This window comes from Moschus berezovskii, chromosome 12, assembly GCF_049115385.1.
Source record: "Moschus berezovskii isolate FMDL1 chromosome 12, NW_MosBer_1.0, whole genome shotgun sequence".
Taxonomy (NCBI): domain Eukaryota; kingdom Metazoa; phylum Chordata; class Mammalia; order Artiodactyla; family Moschidae; genus Moschus; species Moschus berezovskii.
The window spans coordinates 67552071-67573050 of NC_142471.1; the positions used below are offsets into that span (position 1 = coordinate 67552071).

The 20980-nt window shown below is 36.5% G+C and overlaps 1 protein-coding gene across 2 annotated transcripts in view; it reads left to right on the forward strand.

Moving 5' to 3' along the window:
* Positions 1–20980, forward strand: part of SLF2 (SMC5/6 complex localization factor 2) — a 40476-nt gene that overhangs the window by 4337 nt on the left and 15159 nt on the right. The window contains exons 4-11 of one of the 2 annotated variants that reach the window (XM_055424851.2): positions 971–1028; positions 4938–5926; positions 6910–6980; positions 9459–9581; positions 10537–10704; positions 11616–11718; positions 15796–15871; positions 16663–16804. In XM_055424851.2, the coding sequence (XP_055280826.1) occupies positions 971–1028; positions 4938–5926; positions 6910–6980; positions 9459–9581; positions 10537–10704; positions 11616–11718; positions 15796–15871; positions 16663–16804 (1730 nt within the window). The remainder of the gene's footprint in view (positions 1–970; positions 1029–4937; positions 5927–6909; positions 6981–9458; positions 9582–10536; positions 10705–11615; positions 11719–15795; positions 15872–16662; positions 16805–20980) is intronic. The other variant, XM_055424852.2, reaches the window with a different exon arrangement.

Genomic DNA, 20980 nt, shown 5'->3' on the forward strand with positions numbered 1-20980 from the left:
TCAGAACATTTCTGATGGCTGATATAAAACAGTGTTTTCTGCCCTTAATTTGTTCAGACCAGGAACAGAGATAATCCTTAATCAGGAAAATAAGCATTCTTTTTTTTTTTTTAAAGGTGAGTACAGTCATTTTTAAATTAGGCTGCCCTGAAGTTTGAGAATCACTGGTTTATGTTATGTATGTCTTAAATAATTAAGTATGGGCCCTGGAAAACCTACAAAATGATGACGTCTTAGAAAACTATCCAAATACATCTTAAGCTCATCAGATTGCTCTTTTGAGAATAGACCAAACTTAGATTAGCGTAAAAACTGTCCCTCTCCCCTGGAAAGTCAAGTTGTTAAGTATATCTGTTTCAAAGAGCTTCTCTACGTATTGAGCAACTAAAGGAAGATGAGGTAACAAAGTGCTATGTTAATATAAGATGCTATGGTTTTAAAACCAGATGGACCAAAAATAAACGAAACTATGACAATCTAAGAGTGAATAGCTGGAAATATATGTGTAAACTCATGGGTTTGTTTGCAAGGACTTTGGTGCCTTTACCAGTGAGATTTGCCTAATGATCAATAAATGTAGTAATGTTTGGTTCATTTTCATAAGATTTCAATGTTTGGTGGTGCATTAGTACCTAAACAGAAGTAATTGAAGAGGGAGCTGAACCCGTTTGATTTCCAAATATTAGGCTATTTCTTTGTTAAAATAAATAGTACAGTGCTCTAGTATTAATCTTGAGCCATTAATAAAAATTTCTAAATTTACATTATGAAAATTGACATATAATACAGAGATACTTCATTTTTCAGAAAAGACTTGAGTTTAAAATATTTTGGTGTAGAAGTTTGGATTTACCTCCAAATTTGATGCTTGCTGTATTCAGTCTAGAAATCTGTTTAAATATAATGAAGAAAAGTTCACATTCTTGACTACTCTCAACTCCTAATTAATTTTTTCTCATTTTGCTAATAGGAAAATGGACATCTCTCAAGAAAAAGATCCTCTTCTGATTCATGGGGACCTGCTTCAGGTAGAATCAAAATAAATTTAAGAATTCTAAATAAATTTGCGTCTTAATGGCACTGGTTTTTACTTCGTTTAAATGTACAGTTTCCTTGATAGAGGTAAATTGGGTGTCTCAGGTTAAAGTTTGGAAAAGTTATATTCAGAAGGAATAGTTCTTGAATTCAGTATGTGTAAACAGTAGTTTGTCTTGACTCCCTCTTCTCTGCCTTCTTCAGCAGTTGCTTACAATGTGTTTCTCATATTGGAATTCAATGTTCTACTTCTGAATCTTTGGCTACATTAAGAAGCATAATCTTATATTCTTGAATTTTGGACTGAGGTCTTGATACTGCAGATGCTTTAAGTGTGAAACTTATGGTTCAAGACAATGTTTCTTAATATTTCAAATATGAAGATCCCTTTTTATTATCAAATTCAAGGACACCTACATGATATTAGTTTATACTTTCAGTATCTGTTGATAAAATACATAACAAACAGCTACTGTTAATATAGTAGTTCTTAAAGGATTCTTTTTAACTAGAAGATAAAACCCTGTGAAATTCAACCACCACAAAATTTATAACATAGGAAAAGAAAGGCCACCAAAAATACCCGCTATTAATAATAATCTGGTATATCTCGTTTTTTTCTGCTGTGACTGCAGACTTTGAAAAGCGGGCTTTACAGATTTCCACAGTCAGTAAGATATATTGGACGTACTGATAACAGCCAACATGTACTGAGCACTTACTGTGTGCTTTGTGAATCATCATTTGATTCACATCTTTGCTTTTAGAGATGAAAAAACAGGTACAGAGAGACAGTTTTGACTCATTCTTCTTCTGGTTTCATGTAAAACTCTGTTTTCTGTACATTCTAGAGGTGTATTGCATTTTGACCAAATGATCTGTGTTGTTTGTTTTAATTTTCACTACATTTTTGGTTTTAGTGATCAAATTTTAGTGGATATTTGACATTACAGTAAAAGAACAATAAGTTCTCAGCTGTGAGACTGCTCATGTACTCACTATGTTAACGTATTTGTTGAAGGGAAAAACAAGATATCTTTACACTAGTTCTGCTAGTATAAGGGGCCAGTGGTGATGGTGTTGCCAACAAGCTGTTCAGCATTTTTTTCTCTGATAATTACTAAGATAGCAATTCTCTTCAGTTCATGGGTTTGCAGATTTCACTAGTGGTGACTGAAGTGGTTTCCTTTTATATAATCACATATACTGCACTTCTTGAAAACCACTTGAAAAAGGTTCTTTCTATTTTCAGAGGCAGGTTTAAGATGATTGCTTTCACTTATATTTTTATTTTCATAATCCCCATTAATAATTATGGTATAATATAATAATTTTAACATACATTTATACTTCATTTGACTATCAATAGACTATAAAGAGCATAAGGGGATTTTTTTTTTCTAGATAACATGAAGCATGTTTATCTGATAGTGAATTTGTGGTTGTTCAGTCACTAAGTCGTGTCCAATTCTTTCCAGCTCCATGGACTACAGCACACCAGACTTCCTTGTTCTTCACTATCTCCCAGAGTTTGCTCATACTCCTGTCCATTGAGTTAATGATGCCATGCAACCATCCCATCTTCTGTAGTCCCCTTCTCCTACTCTCAGTCTTTCCCAGCATCAGGGTTTTTTCCAATGAGTTGATTCTTCACATCACATGTGGGTATTCCCTAAATAGTGAATAGATATTAATCCAGATGTTATGCTATATTTATATGATTGTCGTTACACTTAAGTTGTGATGATACACATAATCACACATTCATTAATCACATACAGGTTCAGAGACGTCAGAAATGTTGGTAGGATAGGCATTTAGCTTATTGATCTTCCAGAGCCCTGTCCTATGGTTGAATTCTGAGGATCAACTTAATCCCTCCCTAATTTATTCTATTATTAATAGCCAGTCTTCTATTGAGCATTTGGATTGTTCCTTTTTCTCTTTTTACAAACTCAGTCCTTGTCTTATCTGAGTATTTTCTATATTAATAGGTATTTGAAATGTTGTAAAGCATTCATTCAACCTACAGATTGTACAGGAAACACAAAAAGAATCATGAAGACTTGTCTTCTCCAAGTCTTCTCTTTTCTTGGTTATTTGATTTGTCATCCTGCTGTATAAGGGATCCCTGTCATTTTAAGACATTTAACCCCAGAAAACTGAGAACATAGAATGATTTATCAGCCAGTAGGAAATATCTGTAGAAGAATGCAGACAGGAGCTCTTGGGGATTGAGTTTGTTTTTGTTTTAATTTATTAGCTGTACCGGGTCTTAGTTGTAGCATGTGGGATCTAGTTCCCTGACCAGGGATTGAACCCAGGCCACCTGCATTGGGAGTACAGTCTTAGCCACTGGACTACCAGGGAAGTTCCCCTGGGTTGGTTTGTTTGTTTTATATAAATTTGTTTATTTATGGCTGTACTGGGTCTTCATTGCTATGCACAGGCTTTTCTCTAGTTGGCAGTGAGTGAGGGCTGCTCTTCAATTGGGGTGCTTGGGCTTCTCATTGCAGTGGTTCTTTTGTGGAAAACTGGCTCTAGGGCACTGGGGCAGTAGGTGTGGCGGCTTGGCTCAGTAGTTGTAGCACACAGACTTAGTTACTCCACAGCATGTGGAATCTTCCCAGACCAGGGATCAAACGTCCCCTGCATTGGCAGGCAGATTATTAGCCACTTGGACCACCAAGGAGGTCCCGGAACATTTGATTATTAATTAATTTTTCATTCTTATATATTGATTTTCCAGACTGTGTATTGATAAGCTTATCCAAATAATTGCTTAACTCTTGAGTTTTTTTGTTTTTTCAATCCAACTTGAGACGTGGGGATATCTGTCTATGTGTAGAAACTTGGTTTAGGGAAATTTGATTTTGAGAATACTAATTATATAAATAGTGAATTTTTCAGAGTGAATTAATAAAACATCACATTTTTAAACATGGAAATTAAAAAACTGGTTAATTCATGTATATGAGGTGTTTAAAATTAAAGTGCTTCTGGATGGAGTTCCTAACACAGAGTCAAGTTGTATTAGTTTCCTAGAGCTGCCATACAAAGTATCTAAAACTAGATGGCTTAAAACAACAAAAATGTATTGTCTCATGATTCTGGAAGCTAGAATTCCCCAACTAAGGTTATCAGCAGGGCCATGCTCTCAATAACTCTAGGAGAAGAATCCTTCCTTACTTCTTCCAGCTTCTTGTGTTTATGTACAATTCTTGTCATTCCTTGATTTGCAGGTGCATCACTTTGGTCACATGGCATCTTTGTATGTGTCTTCATATTATCTTCCCTTTGCATGTCTTTTTCCATGTCCAAATTTCCCCTTTTTATAAGGACAACTGTTATAATGGATTAGGACTCACCCTAATGACCTCATTTTAATTTGATTGCCCCTATAAAAACCTTGTTTCTAATTCAGGTCACAGTCTGAGGTTCTGGGAGTTAACACTTAAGCATATTATTTTGGGAGCTACAGTTCAACCCATAACACAGCTGAGGATTAGAGGGATAAATGGGAAAGAATAAACAATTTAATAGTAGGGGGAAATATTTACAGGAATTTTTTTAATTGAAAAATTACCTTTCCTTGATTCAGATATACGGCTTTTTAGTGTTTTGGCAAGTAACACCTTTAATTCTATTTAGGTAATAAACTTTTAATAGCTTTTGAGTGAAAATGAGCATTTGTCATTAGCTTTGGACTAAATTTCTTTGACATGAGTATGTCAAAGAAATAAATATATTATTAACTGGTTTTCCTCATTCCATATGTGATAATCTCAGCCTAAGCTTTTAGAATTTAAATACTTTGTCAGGGTGTTCTAGACACTCTTTGAATAAACTTAAATAAGATAGAAAAGTATACTTTCACTAATCTGGCAAAAATTGAATTTTAGCAGGCTCTAAGCAGAATAAATTCCCTGACAAAAGAAAAAGGAACTCTGTGGACTCAGATTTGAAAAGCACAAGAGAATCTATAATGCCAAAAGCAAAAGAGTCCTTCCTTGAGAAGCGTCCTGATGGACCACATCAGAAAGAAAAATTTATAAGACATATTGCACTGAAGACACCTGGTGATGTATTGCGCTTGGAAGATATATCCAAGGACCCAAATGAAGAAGCTGATTGCTCCTCTGCAGGCTTGACACCTACAAATTCTGGGCACCATTCTTCCAGGAGTAGTGACCAAATCCGTGTGGCAAGTACCAAAGAGACTAAGATACCGAAACCCCACTTATCTTTACCTCAGGAAAAGTCTGCAGTTAAAAAAGCTAGCAACCTTCAGAAAAATAAAACTGCTAGCTCTGTGGCATCACAGGAGACAAAACTTCTACCTTTGCTTTCCCATGTTCCAAGTGCTGGTTCCTCTCGGGTTCCATTAAATGCTAAAAATTGCACTCTTCCAGTTCCTAAAAAAGATAAAGAGCGTTCTTCACCTAAAGAATGTTCTGGGCCTTCTACAGATTCCTCCAAACACAAGGAATACAGAGCAAAGACTAATAAGGCTGATTCTAACATATCTTCAGGGAAAATTTCTGGGGGATCTTTACGTTCAGAATATGGCACTCCTACAAAGTCTCCCCCAGCTGCTTTGGAAGTTGTGCCATGTATTCCAAGCCCACCAGCACCTTCAGATAAAGCCCCTTCAGATAAAGAGAGTTCAGGAAATTCTAATGCAGGTAGCAGTGCACTGAAAAGGAAACTGAGGGGTGATTTTGATAGCGATGAAGAAAGTTTAGGTTATAACCTAGAGAGTGATGAGGAAGAGGAAACATTAAAATCACTGGAAGAAATAATGGCTTTGAACTTCAATCAGACTCCTACAGCTACAGGAAAGCCTCCGGCTCTTTCTAAAGGGCTTAGATCTCAGTCATCAGACTATACGGTAAGTAGTTCTACGACATCTATCTTTACTTGAAGAGAGAAAAATGGATTGACTAGTGAAAGAGCGATAGATCTGTTAGAATTTACTTTAAAAAATTCAGTGTTTGTTACAACTCATACTGAAAACAGTATAGTTCTTTTTTGGTGAATGGGTTTCCCACATTCTTAGCTTTATAACTGTAAATCAGTGGTCTCCAAACTTCTTTGATCAGACACACTTTTATTAGTAAAACAAATTTAGAGCATGTACCCCTATATATATGTATACTTATAGATTATATACATGTACTACTATACTACTATGTACTTTCTAAAGTATATGAAAAAAACAGAATATGAAAGGAAGAAGAAAAAGTATTTTTCTATAGAAGTTATATAGAAGTTACTATAGAGTAAGTTCTACTGGAGTTTCTATAGAAGTTCCATATAAATAGAAGTTCTATTATTTTCTTCCTGCACCCCAACGGATCACCTTGCACACCCCCTGCTTTGGAGACCACTGCTGTAAATGAAGGTAGAGTGTAGAAATGTTGTTAATTGTGGTGTGCAATTTTATTTATGAAGTGCTTCATGCTATCTTGGGAATAAACTGAATTAAGTTTTCATATGTGTGTAAAATTTGGTGGGGAAGGTGTTACTGTTTCATAGTAACACCTAAAAATTAGTAGTTTAATTCCAGTAAAATAGAATTTTAAAATAAAGACAGGGTAGCCATGGAGCCCTTGGGTGTTGGCAGTCAGTTCCTAAGACTAGCAGGGTTTTTATAAGTAGTGCCTTTTCCTAATAGATGATAAAATCAAATTGCCTGCACTACAAAATTCTCAATTTAAAGCATGATGGTGAAAATTATAAAAAAAAAAAAAATCCTCCTGGCCCAGGTTATTGAAAAAGAAATATTTTTTTAGTTTCTGAGTAACTTAAAACATCCCAATTCTTCTGCTAAGATATGTTATGAAGTATTCCTAAATTTTCTTCTTATTTTAGGAACATGCTCATAGTGGGACTTATACAAATACTTTAGAGCGTCTAGTGCAGGAGATGGAAGACACACACAGGTAGGTTAGCATCATGACTATCTTGCTAAATTTAATGTACTGTTCATATGACTGGCTTTTAATTTACCTTAAAAAAAAATAGAGAAATTAGCAGGTATTTTGTGCTAGTCCTATTACAGTTTCACTGTCATTTGTGTTAATAAGGTGTTCTTGTTTACAGGCTGAATTGGAAGATCCTGGTTTTTATTGTATATGCATCAATTAGTAGTATGAATTCCTTTCTGCTTACCACAGCTAGTATCTGATAGCTAAAATTCTTGATCAAAAGCATGGGTAGAGAAGATTTTTTTGTATTTTGTGTGTGTATGTGTGTGACCAAAAATGTATCACATAAAATTGACCATTTCAATTATTTTTAAATGCTTCACAGGCATTACCTAGCACTCATTTGCATTGTTGTACAAACATCACCACCATCCATCTCCAGAACTTTTTTTTTTCCCATTTTCCCTAACTGAAATTTTATACCCATTAAACAGTAACTCCCTATTCTCTCCTTGCCTCTAGCTCCTGGCAGCTATATCTTTTTCTTTTACTATGAAATTGACTGTTCTAGGTACCTCATGTAAATGGGATCATACAGTATTTGTCCTTTTATGACTGGCTTGTTTCATTTAGTGTAAGGTCTTCAAGGTTCATCCATGTTGTAGCATGTGTCAGAATTTCCTTCCTTTTTAAAGCTGAATAATATTCCATTGTATGTATATACCTCATTTTGTTTATCCATTTATCTGTTGATTGATACACTTGGGATTCTTCTGTTTTTTGACTACTGTAAATTTTTCTGCTATCAGCATGGGTGTACAAATTCTCTTGTCAAGTCCCCACTTTAAGTTCTTTTGCGTATATATCTAGAAGTGGAATTTCTGGATCATTTGGTAATTCTCTGAATTTTTTGAGAAATTGCTATACTGTCATCCATAGTGGCTGTACCGTTTTCTATTCCTGCCAGTAGTGCACATAAGTATGAAGCAGCACCTTCATACTTGTTAAATGTTTGTATGCCCACCTAGTCCAAGTTTTGAAACCAGTATTACTAGACAGGGCGTTTCACATCAAGTTGCTCTTTTGAGGAAGAAGTTTAGAATTATGACTGATACCCTACCACCACCCACACATACATAGAAAAATCAAAAAGTTTGAAAATTATAATAACCCTAATGAAATTTATGTAACTAGTTGCAAACTGCTTTTGCTTATCAGAGGGAAAAAATAATATTCCTTATTATTTCAAAGACTATCCTTAAAACTAACTCAGAGAACTTCACTAAAACCTCAACTGGCCTGAAGTTGGTATGTATGTGTCTCCAAGTAGCTAAGTATAGGAATTACAGACAGTAAGTAAGAAGTATTCCCCTTTCTGAATTTAATAGAGAAATAAATTTGTCTCTACTGTAAAAGTCTTTTGATGAGGGAGTGGTGCGCATTGCACAGCATGTAGGATCTTAGTTCCCCAACCAGATGTTGAATTGGTGCCTCCTGCGGTGGAAGCATAAATTTGTAGCCACTGGACCACCAGGGAAATCCTGTCTACTGTAAAATTCTTTTTAAAGTTTCATGATTTCAGGTGATTTCTTAGGTCAAATCTGAAGTTTCTTATTTAAAATTGAAAATTTACAGACCAAGGGGAGAGATTCTGGTTTGATCTAATGACTCTCCTGTAGTGATAAAGCAGTGTGTTTACTCATGTACTGTGGGGCTGGAGCTAGGAATAAGGACCTTGGTTAAAATAACTTAATCATGGCAAGCACTCTGAGCAAGGACTCCAGAACTGGACTGTCTAGTTGAATCCCAGCTCCTTTACACTGTGAGCTTGAGCAAGTTAGCTTTTCTGTATCTGTTTCCTTATTGTATAAAATGGATAATATTAAACTATCTCCTGGGATTGTTGTGAGGGTTAAGAGTTAATAAAGTCCTTAGGACAGTGTCATAGTAGCTGCTTAGTAAGTGTTGAGTGTTGTGATCATGACAGTGACAATGGTAAAGACTACTGCTTCCTGAAAACCTAGTTAACTGGAAGTCAGAGGAGCATTAAAGATTAGAAGGGATAATCAAGTCAGTAGTTTTCATGCTTTGTGATTTTTTTTCTTCTGAATCCTTCTGAATGATTTGGACATCATTCTTGAAATCCTGTGTGGGTGTGTGCTTAGTTGTGTCCAACTCTTTTTGACCCCATGGCCTATAGCCCATCAGGCTTCTTGATCTGTGGAATTTCCCAGGGAAGAATACTGGACTATCCGGGTTGCCATTTCCTTCTACAGGGAATCTTCCTGACCCAGGATTGAACTCATCTGTTGTGTCTTCTGCATTGGCAAGCGGATTCTTTACCCGCTGAGCCATCCAGGAGGCCCTCTTGAAGTCCTAGCCATAAAGAAATAGTCTTTTAATGAGTTTTTGTAGGTACTGCTTTTAGACATAAACTAAAGATTTTTTATTTTTAGGTTAAGCCATTTATTATAACATTGTTTTGATTCTCAGGCTAGATGAACTGCAAAAGCAACTACAGGAAGACATCAGGCAGGGCCGAGGCATTAAATCCCCAATCAGAATTGGTGATCACGACAGTACTGATGATGAAGATGGCCTCTTAGAAGAGCACAAGTATGTGGGGAATTAGTAAATAGCTATAAATGGTGGTACATCGTAACTAGACTTGTCATGGTGATCATTTTGAAATGTGTAGAAGTACAAAGTCACTATGTTGTGTAACAGGAACTAACAGTGTTGTCGGTTAGTTTACTTCAAAACAAACTACAGAAAAAGATCAGATTTGTGGTTACCAGAGGCAGAGGGTTCAGAGGAAGGAGGGATTGGATGAAGGTGATCACAAGGTACAAACTTCCAATTATAAGATAAATAAGTACTAGGGGTGTAATGTACAACGTGAGAAATAAGGTTAACACTGTTGTATGTTGTAGTGAAAGTTGATAAAAGAGTAAATCCTAAGAGTTCCTATCACAAGAAAAAAATTTTTTTCCTGTTTCTTTAATTTTGTACCAGTATAAGATGATGGATGTTCACTAAACTTGTGATAATCATTTCAAGATGTATGTAAGTTACATCTTTATGCTGTATATTTTAAACTTATCCCATGCTGTATGTCTATTATACGTCAATAAAACTAGATAAATAAATCATTCAGAGGAAAAAAAGAAAACTCAGGTAGTGTTTTTCATAAATACACTCTATTAAAAATACATTTAAAAATTTTTTCATAAAATAAATGGACCATTGGTGGTTGTTTACTTTATGAATAATATATGGTGAGTTCTTAATCCATCTTGGGTGAACTTGAAAGGCAAATGTTAAGGCCAAGTTACATTTCTTTGTCTTCCCTCCTAGTTTTTCTTTTTGCACAGACACGTTTAGTGGCTTTGCACTATTAACTACTAGCAAAAAGTGGGAAGAGCAGAACATGTGTTCTCATGTTCGCCTTCTAATCTAGGGTTAATAGTGGTCCTAAGAGAAGGGTTTTTTGCACCCAGTCTTTAAATACAAAACTATATGCAGTATAACTGTTCAGTATTCAATAACTTTTTTTTTTCTTTTTTCCCAGAGAATTTCTAAAGAAATTTTCAATTACAATCGATGCTATTCCTGATCATCATCCAGGCGAAGAAATATTTAATTTCCTTAATTCTGGAAAAATTTTCAGTCAGTATACTTTGGATTTAAGAGACTCTGGTTTTATCGGACAAAGTGCTGTAGAAAAGCTTATTCTAAAGTAAGTAGGAAAATAGACGTTTAACTTTTTCCTGTATAAGAATTAAAAGATTACTGACTTGATGCAATTCTTCTGAAAGGTTAATTTCTATTATGACTTATCCTGTTTCTTAGTCCTCTTATTACTATTGCTCTTTGTGTTTATTATTTAATTATAGGAAGCAGTGTAAGATAGTCGTTTGGCATATCTCATGCCTTTACTAGTTAGGATTAAGACAGTATCTAATAACAATGACTGTCAAAATAACAAGAGCTTACACAAGAAATATAGTCTTTCTTCTTCACCATCTTTAGCACTTGGTTGCTTCAGGTGCTGCTAGCTCCAGCCTTTACATTTAAATTCCCAGAAGCCCCACACATCACTTCAGCTTAGGGTTAGTTGGGTAGAACTTAGTCAGCATGGCCACACCTAGCTGCAAGGAAGCCTGGGAGTGATTTTTATTTCAGGCAGCCAGTGTGCCCAGCTAAAAACCCCACAGTTCATTTACCAAGAGGAAAGACATGAATAGATGTCAGAATAGGCAACTAACAGTCTCTGCCACAATACCCAAACTAGTCTGATTTCTCGCGGCACATGATAGTTCAGACCCAGAGAGAGAGAGCACTAATTCTGGTGCTGAGCTTTTTGGAATTACAAACCCAGGCTGGCAAAAGCGGACAGTGTTCTGAGACTTGATAGGCTCTTTAACACTGCCAGCTAATGTAGATTCACCCACTAGATAAATCTGGAGCCAGGCCAACAGGTTGGTTCAGCTTCAGGCCATTGATTGAATTTTTTAATGAGTAACCTATCCACGTTAGGGCAGAGTCCACCTCCACAGACTGCAATGGTTTGCTTGTTCATTTCCCTGATGGTACAAGTTTCTTGCCATGAATATAGCAGTCATAATTGATTTCACTGTATTTTTTCAGATCAGGAAAAACAGATCAAATTTTTTTGACAACACAAGGCTTCCTTACCTCGGCTTATCACTATGTCCAGTGTCCTGTACCTGTGTTGAAATGGCTATTTCGGGTAAGAGAAATGTTTTTGAGATAGCATCTCTTTCTGTACTTTTCAGTCAAAAGTAAACTTTTAAAATATAATCTTAATTTGCATATTGCTAAAGAAAAAAAATCTAGCATATTAAACCCATGATTTTAGTGGGTTAAAAACTGGTATAAAGAGGTTACCAGGACTTTCCGGGTGGTACAGTGGATAAGAATCCACCTGCCAGTGCAGGGGACACGGGTTCCAATCCCTGGTCTGGGAAGATTGCACATGCTGCAACGCAGCTAACCCTTGTGCCACAACTGCTGAAGCCCACATGCCCTAGAACCTGCATGCCTCAGCTGCTGAGCCCAGGTGTGGTGCAAATACTGAAGGCCAAGTTCCTAGAGCCTGTGCTCTGCAACAAGAGAAACCAATGAAATCCAAGTACCACAACAAAGAATAGCCCTTGCTTGCCACAACTAGAGAAAGTTTGCATGCAGCAACGAAGACCCAGTGCAGCCAATAAATAAATACAAATTTAAGGAAAAGGTTTGCCAAAGAAATGCCAGTGTAGACATTGTGCAGGATAGGCAGTACTGCTAGTTGTGCCTAAGACATTTCATCACACTGGTAAATCACTATTGTAGTTCACCTTAGAAAAGGTCTTCTAATGCTTATGTACCTGAAGTTCTCCTACCTTTCCCCCCTATTTCTGTGCCAGCAGCTCCATACATTGTTAGGATTTGAATTGTATGCTCATATTCCCCCATTCATATTTGGGGAGGTGCAAATCCAGCTGAGTATTTCTCGTCCCTGTTCATATATAACTTTTAAATTTATTTTATTTTTGGCTGCACTAGTTCTTTGTTGCTGTACGGGCTTTCTCTAGTTGTGGTGAGTGGGGGCTACTCTTTGTTGGAGTGCGAGGGCTTCTCATTACGGTGGCTTCTCTTTTTGAGGGGCGTAGCTCTAGGGTGCACAGGCTTCAGTATTTGTGGTCCCGGGGTCTGGAGCACAGGCTCAGTAGTTGTGGTGCACAGGCTTAGATGCTCCATGGTATGTGGAATCTTCCTGGACCAGGGATCGGACCCTTGTCTCCTGCATTGGTAGGCGGATTCTTATCTACTACACCGACCAGGGAAGTTCCATATTTAACTTTTAAATCCATTTAAATAATTACCTTAATTTTGTGATATCCACATGGTAACTTTATAAATATCAGTGGTATCAGAGAACTACTATATGTATGAAGCGAGACGTAGGGGAAACATGCAGTTTCTATTTTGGACTTTTAAGATTGCATTTCAGAAAATCTCATATTTGGCAAGAACTAGATACTCCAATCGGAGAAGGCAAGCCACTCCAGTACTCTTGCCTAGAAAATCCCATGGATGGAGGAGCCTGGTAGGCTGCAGCCCGTGGGGTCGCTAAGGGTCGGACACGACTGAGCGACTTCACTTTCACTTTTCACTTTCACACATTGGAGAAGGAAATGGCAACCCACTCCAGTGTTCTTGCCTGGAGAATCCCAGGGATGGGGGAGCCTGGTGGGCTTCCGTCTATGGGGTCACACAGAGTCGGACACGACTGAAGTGACTTAGCAGCAGCAGCAGCAGATACTCCAATATAGTTTCTCATGCATTTTTCATATAGCTGGCATATTTGAATGCCAACTGTTCCAGGTATTGGAGAGAGCAGTAATAAAAAAACTGTTTCTGATTTCTTGAAACCCATGTTCTCGTATAGAGGAGACAGACCGTAAATGGGTGTGTGTACATTTATATTAATAGATAATGTCAAATGATAAATGAGAGAAGAGCATTCTAGCCAGAGAGAATAACAGGTGGGACAGACTATGGGGTAGGAACATTTGCTTCCTGTGGTTAATTGCTCACTTCTTTGATTCCAGTAGTTTTTTTTTTCTTAACAATCCTAATTAAATCAAAATTTGCCTCCAAATATTTTTTATCTAGTAGTACTAATTATCTTTTCTATAGCTCCCCACAATATACCTCATCTAACAGTCCAGTTATTTTGAACAACTATCATGAGTCATCACTTCCCACACTAAATATTCTCAAGTCCCTTTACCGGTCACCCTTCTGAATGACCTTTAGCTTTTCACTTTCACTCCTAAATTGTTCTTTGTTCTCCCCAATAAATGAACAAGTGCTCCATATAAGATCTTTATTGCCAACAGTTTCCAGCAAGACTCTACCCATCAACCCCCGCCCCCAGATATTTATCACAATTCAGAACCTCATTTGTTGTCATGCCAGGACTCCCATTATTCTCTGTGTAATATATTTGTTCTTAAACTTACAAGTAAGACTTTGCATTCATCTTTGTTTTCATCATGTTGATGTGAGCCCATCATTATAGCCTTTAAAACCCTAATAATGACATACAGACATACCTTCGTGTAAGCAGTTTTTTATACTCTTCATATTTATTCTTTGAAAAGCAAACTAATAATCATTTGTTAAGTGCTTTTTTCCGTGTAAGACACTTTGTCTCATTTCTTCAATTCCAAGTCTGTTTTTCATGATGGGGAGACTTACCAACTTAGAGATATATATATATTTTTTTTTTTTCCCAGAAAATGTGTCAAAATTCATTTTAATCCTATAATCCTAATAGTTTGAAATTGAATTGTTAAAGTAATTGAAATGTTTGCCTCGTCATGATTTTATCATGTGTATAAATGTAGTTGACCAGAAAGACAATGTGAACAGAATACAGACTGTTTTATAACTTTTTTTTTCTTCAGATAACTATAAATTATTGAGTTATTTTCATCTTGATATAGACATGTTATCATTCTTCTTAATTGTTTTAAAGTATTCCTTTGTAGTGCTATATCATGATTGATTTATTTAATCCAATCTCAATTGACAGATATTAGATTGTTTTATGTATATATATCTTTACTTATTTATCTCCAAGTTCTGTATTGCCACCAGGCTTTCCTGGTGGCTCATTGGTAAAGAATCCTCCTGCAATGTGGGAGACCTGAGTTGGGAAGATCCCCTGGAGAAGGGAATGGCTACCCACTCCTGTATTCTGGCCTGGAGAATTCCAAGGGGTCGCAAAGAGTCAGACAGAGCCTTCACTTTCACTGTATTGCCACCTTAAAGTTCATCACCCCCTACAAAAAGGTTGTTTATCTAGAACTTGTCCTGTAACCAGGAGGCCTTTGAATGATTCTGCCTGTGCTGGCAGAGTGTAATGACTCAAACATCGTAGCAGAGACTTTTTTTCACATAGGTTGATTTTGAAATGACACAAGTTATATGACTGACTAAAACCAGAGTTTAGGCTCTTCATCCTTACATTTTAGATTTAAATTTATTATAATCTATGGTTCCAAAACAAAAGAAATAGAAGCACGATATGTTTCCTCTACAAAACCACTTTAAAATAACTTTCAATATGTTATGATTTTTTTAATGTCTGTTAAACTTGAGATTTTATTCCCAAAAGTTGTCTTGTAGGAATTACACTAATTATATGCTTCTGTATGTTAATTTTTGTACATAAAAAAGCCTGAGTAGATCAAAGTGTAAGGACAATGACTTTGCATAAACATTACCAAATAGACTTTACAGTTTTTACCAAATCACACTCACATTGGGCATACTACCTCTTTCCTAGTACTCTTGTGAACACTGAGTATTATCCCAACTCCTGATCTTTACCAGTCCTAAAGTCAACTAATGATATGTCTTTTTTTTTTTTGCGTTTCTTTGATTATTAGTGATATTGAGTAGCTTTTAAAAATTCACATTGACAGATTAATTTGTATATTTGTAAAATACTTTCTACTAGTTCGTGATTTGATTTTTGCCCGTGATGTGACGATCAGCTTAGTAGCCTTCTCCTTTATGGTCTTTTGGTTTCATGGTATGATATGAACTAGAAATGTACTTTGATAATTTTAAATATTATTTTATCTAATTATAAATGAGAAAAAGCAATGTGTTAGAATGGGAAGGGCTCTGACTTATGAATCAGATCTGTTTTTAAATTCCAACTGATATGTTATATTGGATGGAGTATGAATCTCTCTGACCCTCTTTGCTCTTTCTTCTCTCAATACTCTGTATCTACTTTTAACAGATGATGTCAGTTCATACAGACTGTATTGTATCTATGCAGATTCTAAGTACATTAATGGAAATAACAATAAGAAATGGTGAGTATACAAATTTACTGTGATTAGTAGCATGAATTTTTGGTTGCTTTGTACATGATCTCTTTCATATTACTAAACATTAGGATATTTGGAAATATAGAATAAAAATTGTTTTTTTAATATAAAGTATTTATTTATAAAATGAAACTCTAATAGAGTGCATTTTTCTAGTTGCATTGAGAAAAGGGGTATAAGATCTTACAAGTGGCAGCTCTTACCTAATTTTTTACCAAGTCATGGCCTACTGTGCTGGATAAAGAGAAATAGTTCATATATTTAATTAGCCAATTAACTTTGATGGCTTTTTGGTGAGCGACAGTATTGTACTAATTATGCCTGAGAATATTGAAAGTATCCTCTGTAAGAGTATGACAGTTGCATTCTCACCTTTGGGATCACTTTTAATGAAACAGGCATTATGATTTACCTGTAAGACTTGGGGCTGCATAGACACTGTACATGATAAGATCTTTGTGTTAGCAGTATTTGGTTTCTTACTGTTCTTACTGTTGTTGTTTTCCAGTCTTCTCAAAATGTTCCTCCTCTGTTACACCGTTTTATCATCCATCACTCACAGATATTTTGTTCATAAATGTCATTTCCTTCATATTTATTTGAAAATCTATAATTCCTATATGATTATTCTAAATAACTATATGGTTAACTTATTACCAGCTGCCATTTCTATGAAATCATGGTAATAATCCATGTTTCACATGCAAACTATCATCTTACAACTGAGGGTTTGTGAACCCAGGATTTGGGATAAAATATTTTCTTTTGTTAACTAGATACCTTCAGTGATTCACCAATTTGGCCCTGGATTCCATCATTATCTGATATAGCTGCTGTGTTTTTCAATATGGGAATTGATTTTAGATCTTTATTTCCTCTGGAGAATCTTCAGCCAGACTTTAATGAAGACAATCTAGTGTAAGTGTTCATTTCACTATTAACTCCAAAAATTAACTTTTAAACGATTTATATAAGTCAATATTCACTTGATAAATTCAGTATTCATTCTTGATTTTTTAAAAATCTCTCAAAGTTGAAATGGATCTTGAATGAAAGACATTCTTAACGTCTAAATCTAAATGCCATCATCGTATTTAACAGGGAAAAAATGGAAACATTTTTAAATTAAAAAACAATTTTTTGAGACTGCCATTGTTATTTACAACTATTTGGGGGTTACTGGCCAAAGCAATTAGGCCATGAGCAACTACTGCCGCCTCAGTCACCTCAGTTGCTTCAGGCTTGGTCACCTCTGGCTCACCCCCAGCCCCACCCTCCTCTGGGCACCCTCTGCCTCAGGACAGGGCTGCCTACAGAGAGAAGCTCTTCATCTACCTGATCATTTTTGTATCTGAGCTCATCAAGTAAAATATACTGAGAGGCCCAGGACTTGGAGAGGCTAAAGGGAAGATATGATGGGAGCTGAAGGAGCTGCAGGCCTAGCTCCTTGCCCACACCAGCAAAGCTGTTCTGTGTAGTGGAGTCCATGGTCTATAAGAAGGAAAGGAACTTTCTCCATCAGCTCCCCTTGGAAAAATTCTGAACTACCGAATCTCCATACAAAGGCTTTCTCTATTCTCTATGAAAAAAATTGTTTAATTCAGGGGAAGAACAAGATGGTGTAGAAGTAGGTGGGCATGGAATCCATCTCTCTCCACAGATACATCAGGAATACACCTTCAGACACAGAAAGTAAAAGTGAAGTCGCTTAGTCGTGTCTGACTCTTTGCGACCCCATGGACTGTAGCCTACCAGGGTTTCTGTCCATGGGATTCTCCAAGCAAGAATATTGGAGTGGGTTGCCATTTCCTTCTCCAGGGGATCTTCCTCACCCAGGGGTCGAACCCGGGTCTCCCGCATTGTGGGCAGACACTTTACCATCTGAGCCACTAGGCATGCCAAACACCAACTGAGAGCAGACAGGAGTACCTGACCAGCAGAAAAGAACATGTCGGCCCCCATGCAATACTCAAGTTCAAGCCCTGAGGCTTTGGAGTGGGAGCACTGACTCCAAGACCCTAGACTACCGGAGAACTAACCCTGCTGCTGCTGCTGCTAAGTCCGTTCCGTTCCGTTCATTCCGTCGCTCAGTTGTGTCCGACTCTTTGCGACGCCGTGGACTGTAGCCTACCAGGCTTCTCCGTCCATGGGATTCTCCAGGCAGGAGTACTGGAGTGGGTTACCATCTCCTTCTCCAGGGGATCTTCCCGACCCAGGGATCGAACCCGGGTCTCCCGCATTGGAGGCAGACGCTTTAACCTCTGAGCCACCAGGGAAGCCCAAGGTATCAAATAGTGAGAACTCACACAAAGGGAACCATTGGAATACAAGACCCGGCATCACCCTACCACCAATGTGCAGGATGCCTCATCTAAACAACAAACAAAACAAATATACAAACCCAATCATCAGCAGACAGGATTACCCCTCGCTCAGCCTTGCCCATCAGAGGAGAAACAAACAAACCAAAACTCAGCACAGATCTCACCCTATAAGAAGCTTACACAAACCTCTGGACCAACCTTAGAGGGCAGAAACCAAAAGTAAGAAAGAATTCAGCCTTGAAGCCTGGGAAGAGGAAAGCTCATACACAATAAGTCAAAATAATTAGATAAGAAACAAAAAGATACAAAGATTGGAAATGGTGAAAGATTCATTGTTTGCAGTAAAGGTGATTTAATGTATACATAGAAGCCTAAGAGTCAATTGAAAAGCAGTGACAAACTAGTAAGAAAATTTGGTATGGATGCCAGGGTACGATGTTAAAGAGTTAGTACGATGCTACTAACCTTTGGGTATATGAGCTAACTAAAAGATATGCTTAATTTACAATAGTAAGAAAGAAAATTATGTTAAATACCTAGGAATAAGCTTAAATAGAAGTTGTGTATGTGTGTGTAAAATTACTAAAGAACAAAAAAGAACAGTAGGAAAAATACATTAGAGCTCCCCTTAAGGTAAACTCTGAACTTGATGAGATTCTAATTAAAAATTAAAACTAACACAACACTGTAAATCAACTATACTCCAGCAAAATTTAAAAAATGCCAGTCAGGTTTTTGTGGAGACAAGGGGAATTGGGACTCTACAAGTGATTCTAAAGTCATATAGAAAAAATAATACCCAGGAAAGTTTTGAAAAGTTATGAGGCAGGATTGACCTTAGCAGATGGGACATGTATAGACATGGGACAGGTATAGAGATTCAAAGCTCCATCAGTGGAAGAAAATAAGCCTGGAAAAGAAACACAAATATTTGGTAAATGCCAAAGGTAGTGTTTCAAAAAAATGAGGAAAGGGTGAGCTATTCCGTATTTGATATTACCCATTATTTGGGAAATAAGGTGGCTTTCTAGGGAAAAAAAAAATGTTTCCATACTTCAAACTGAAGCAGCAAAGATTAAATGTATATAATGAAATCACAAAGTAATAGAAGACTTTTTTAATAATCCTAGAAGAAGGGAAGATGATTTTGTTTGAACGTGCAAAATCCATAAAAGGAGATATTTAACATATTTGACCACTTTTTTAAAGGAAAATCTCTGACAGTAGTCACCACAAACAAAAGTCAAAAGAAAATTGAGGGGTGGAAGGGAGAATATGTATATCATAATAGTGCTATTTTACTTACTATTTTTAAAAACCCACTTTTAAGTAGACCTGCGGAGTTCAAACCCAGGTTGTTGAAGAGTCTGCAGTACTATGTGATCATCAGTTGATTGAATCTGCAGATGTATACAGGGCCAATTATATCTAATACAAGGATTTTAGACTTTGTGGCAGGTGGGTGCTCCAGCCCCTGCATTGTGTAATGTCAACTATGAATGGAACTCTGGTAACGGATAAAGGCTTAATTTCAAATTAGTAAAAAAAAAAAGTTCAATAACTATTAGGAAAATGGACAATGGAAGTAAATAGAAAAGGAAAAACAGTTCTTAAACTTTATGAAAATATACTCATCTTAACTTTTTTTAAAAATGCAAATTTTTATTACTTGGTATATCCAGAACCAAAATCTTCATCCCTCCATCTCTTTCCACCACATACAGGATTCCTCCTTGTTGCTTAGATGTAACCTGTATCTGAAAATACGTTAGATAGCAAATTTTCACATGAAGACTGTATTCTATCACTTTAAATAGGAAACATAAAAAAATAAAAAATAGGAAACATAATGCTTTCTCAGACCATTCAAAACCCCCAATATTTCCCCCCCAAAAAAGGCCAAAATACTCAAATACGTGTATTTAAAAAGTTAATGCTATTTTATTATTTAACATTTAATGAACTGAGTCGTATGTGGTGATTTTGTATGTATGCAGCAGATTTTAATTTTTTCTCTTCACTGTAGTGAACAGGTACTATAGTGGAAATCAGTGAAATAAAGATATAACACCGTAAATGTCAATAATAATTTTTCTGATGATTATTTACCAACTGAAGAGTTGCCTCAGTCAGGTTTGGTGACTGCAGCCAGGAGGTGGTGGCTATAAGTTACTGTTGCGTATAGTGGTAGGCAAAGATGAACACAGATGAGCAAGAGTGAGCTGGTGAAGGAATGAGTGAAGCATAATGAAATACCTGTTTAAACAGCATGGAATACAAGACTAAATCCTGTTAAGATATGACCGCACTCACTCTTCTCTTACTAGGCCTCATGTGCAACCTGTTTTTGCTGTTATATGTATGCATATTCACAAATATGCATCCAAATAGTAGATTTGAAGGTTGTTAGAGTGAATATTCAGATAGGGAGAATACGACATTAAAAGATTCAAGTAACAGTTCTTTAGCATTAGTCTTGCGGATATACAGACTTAGATCTAACCTCTTTCCATTCTACATTCCATTGATTGTCACATCCCTGTGTTCTTTTCCTGTACCTATCTCACAGCTATTCTTTCCTTTTCATTCCTAGCATCACCCTTATTCAGATCCTCCTCTCATGTCTAGCATGGCAAAAATCTTCCTCCTGGGAGCTTCCCACCTCCAGTATACTTATTCTTTTCACTGTTGGAAGATTCCTTTTATGAAAATTTTCTTCTCCACTTTTAAACCTTTACACCTGTATTTAAGACTCTACAATCAACTCTGA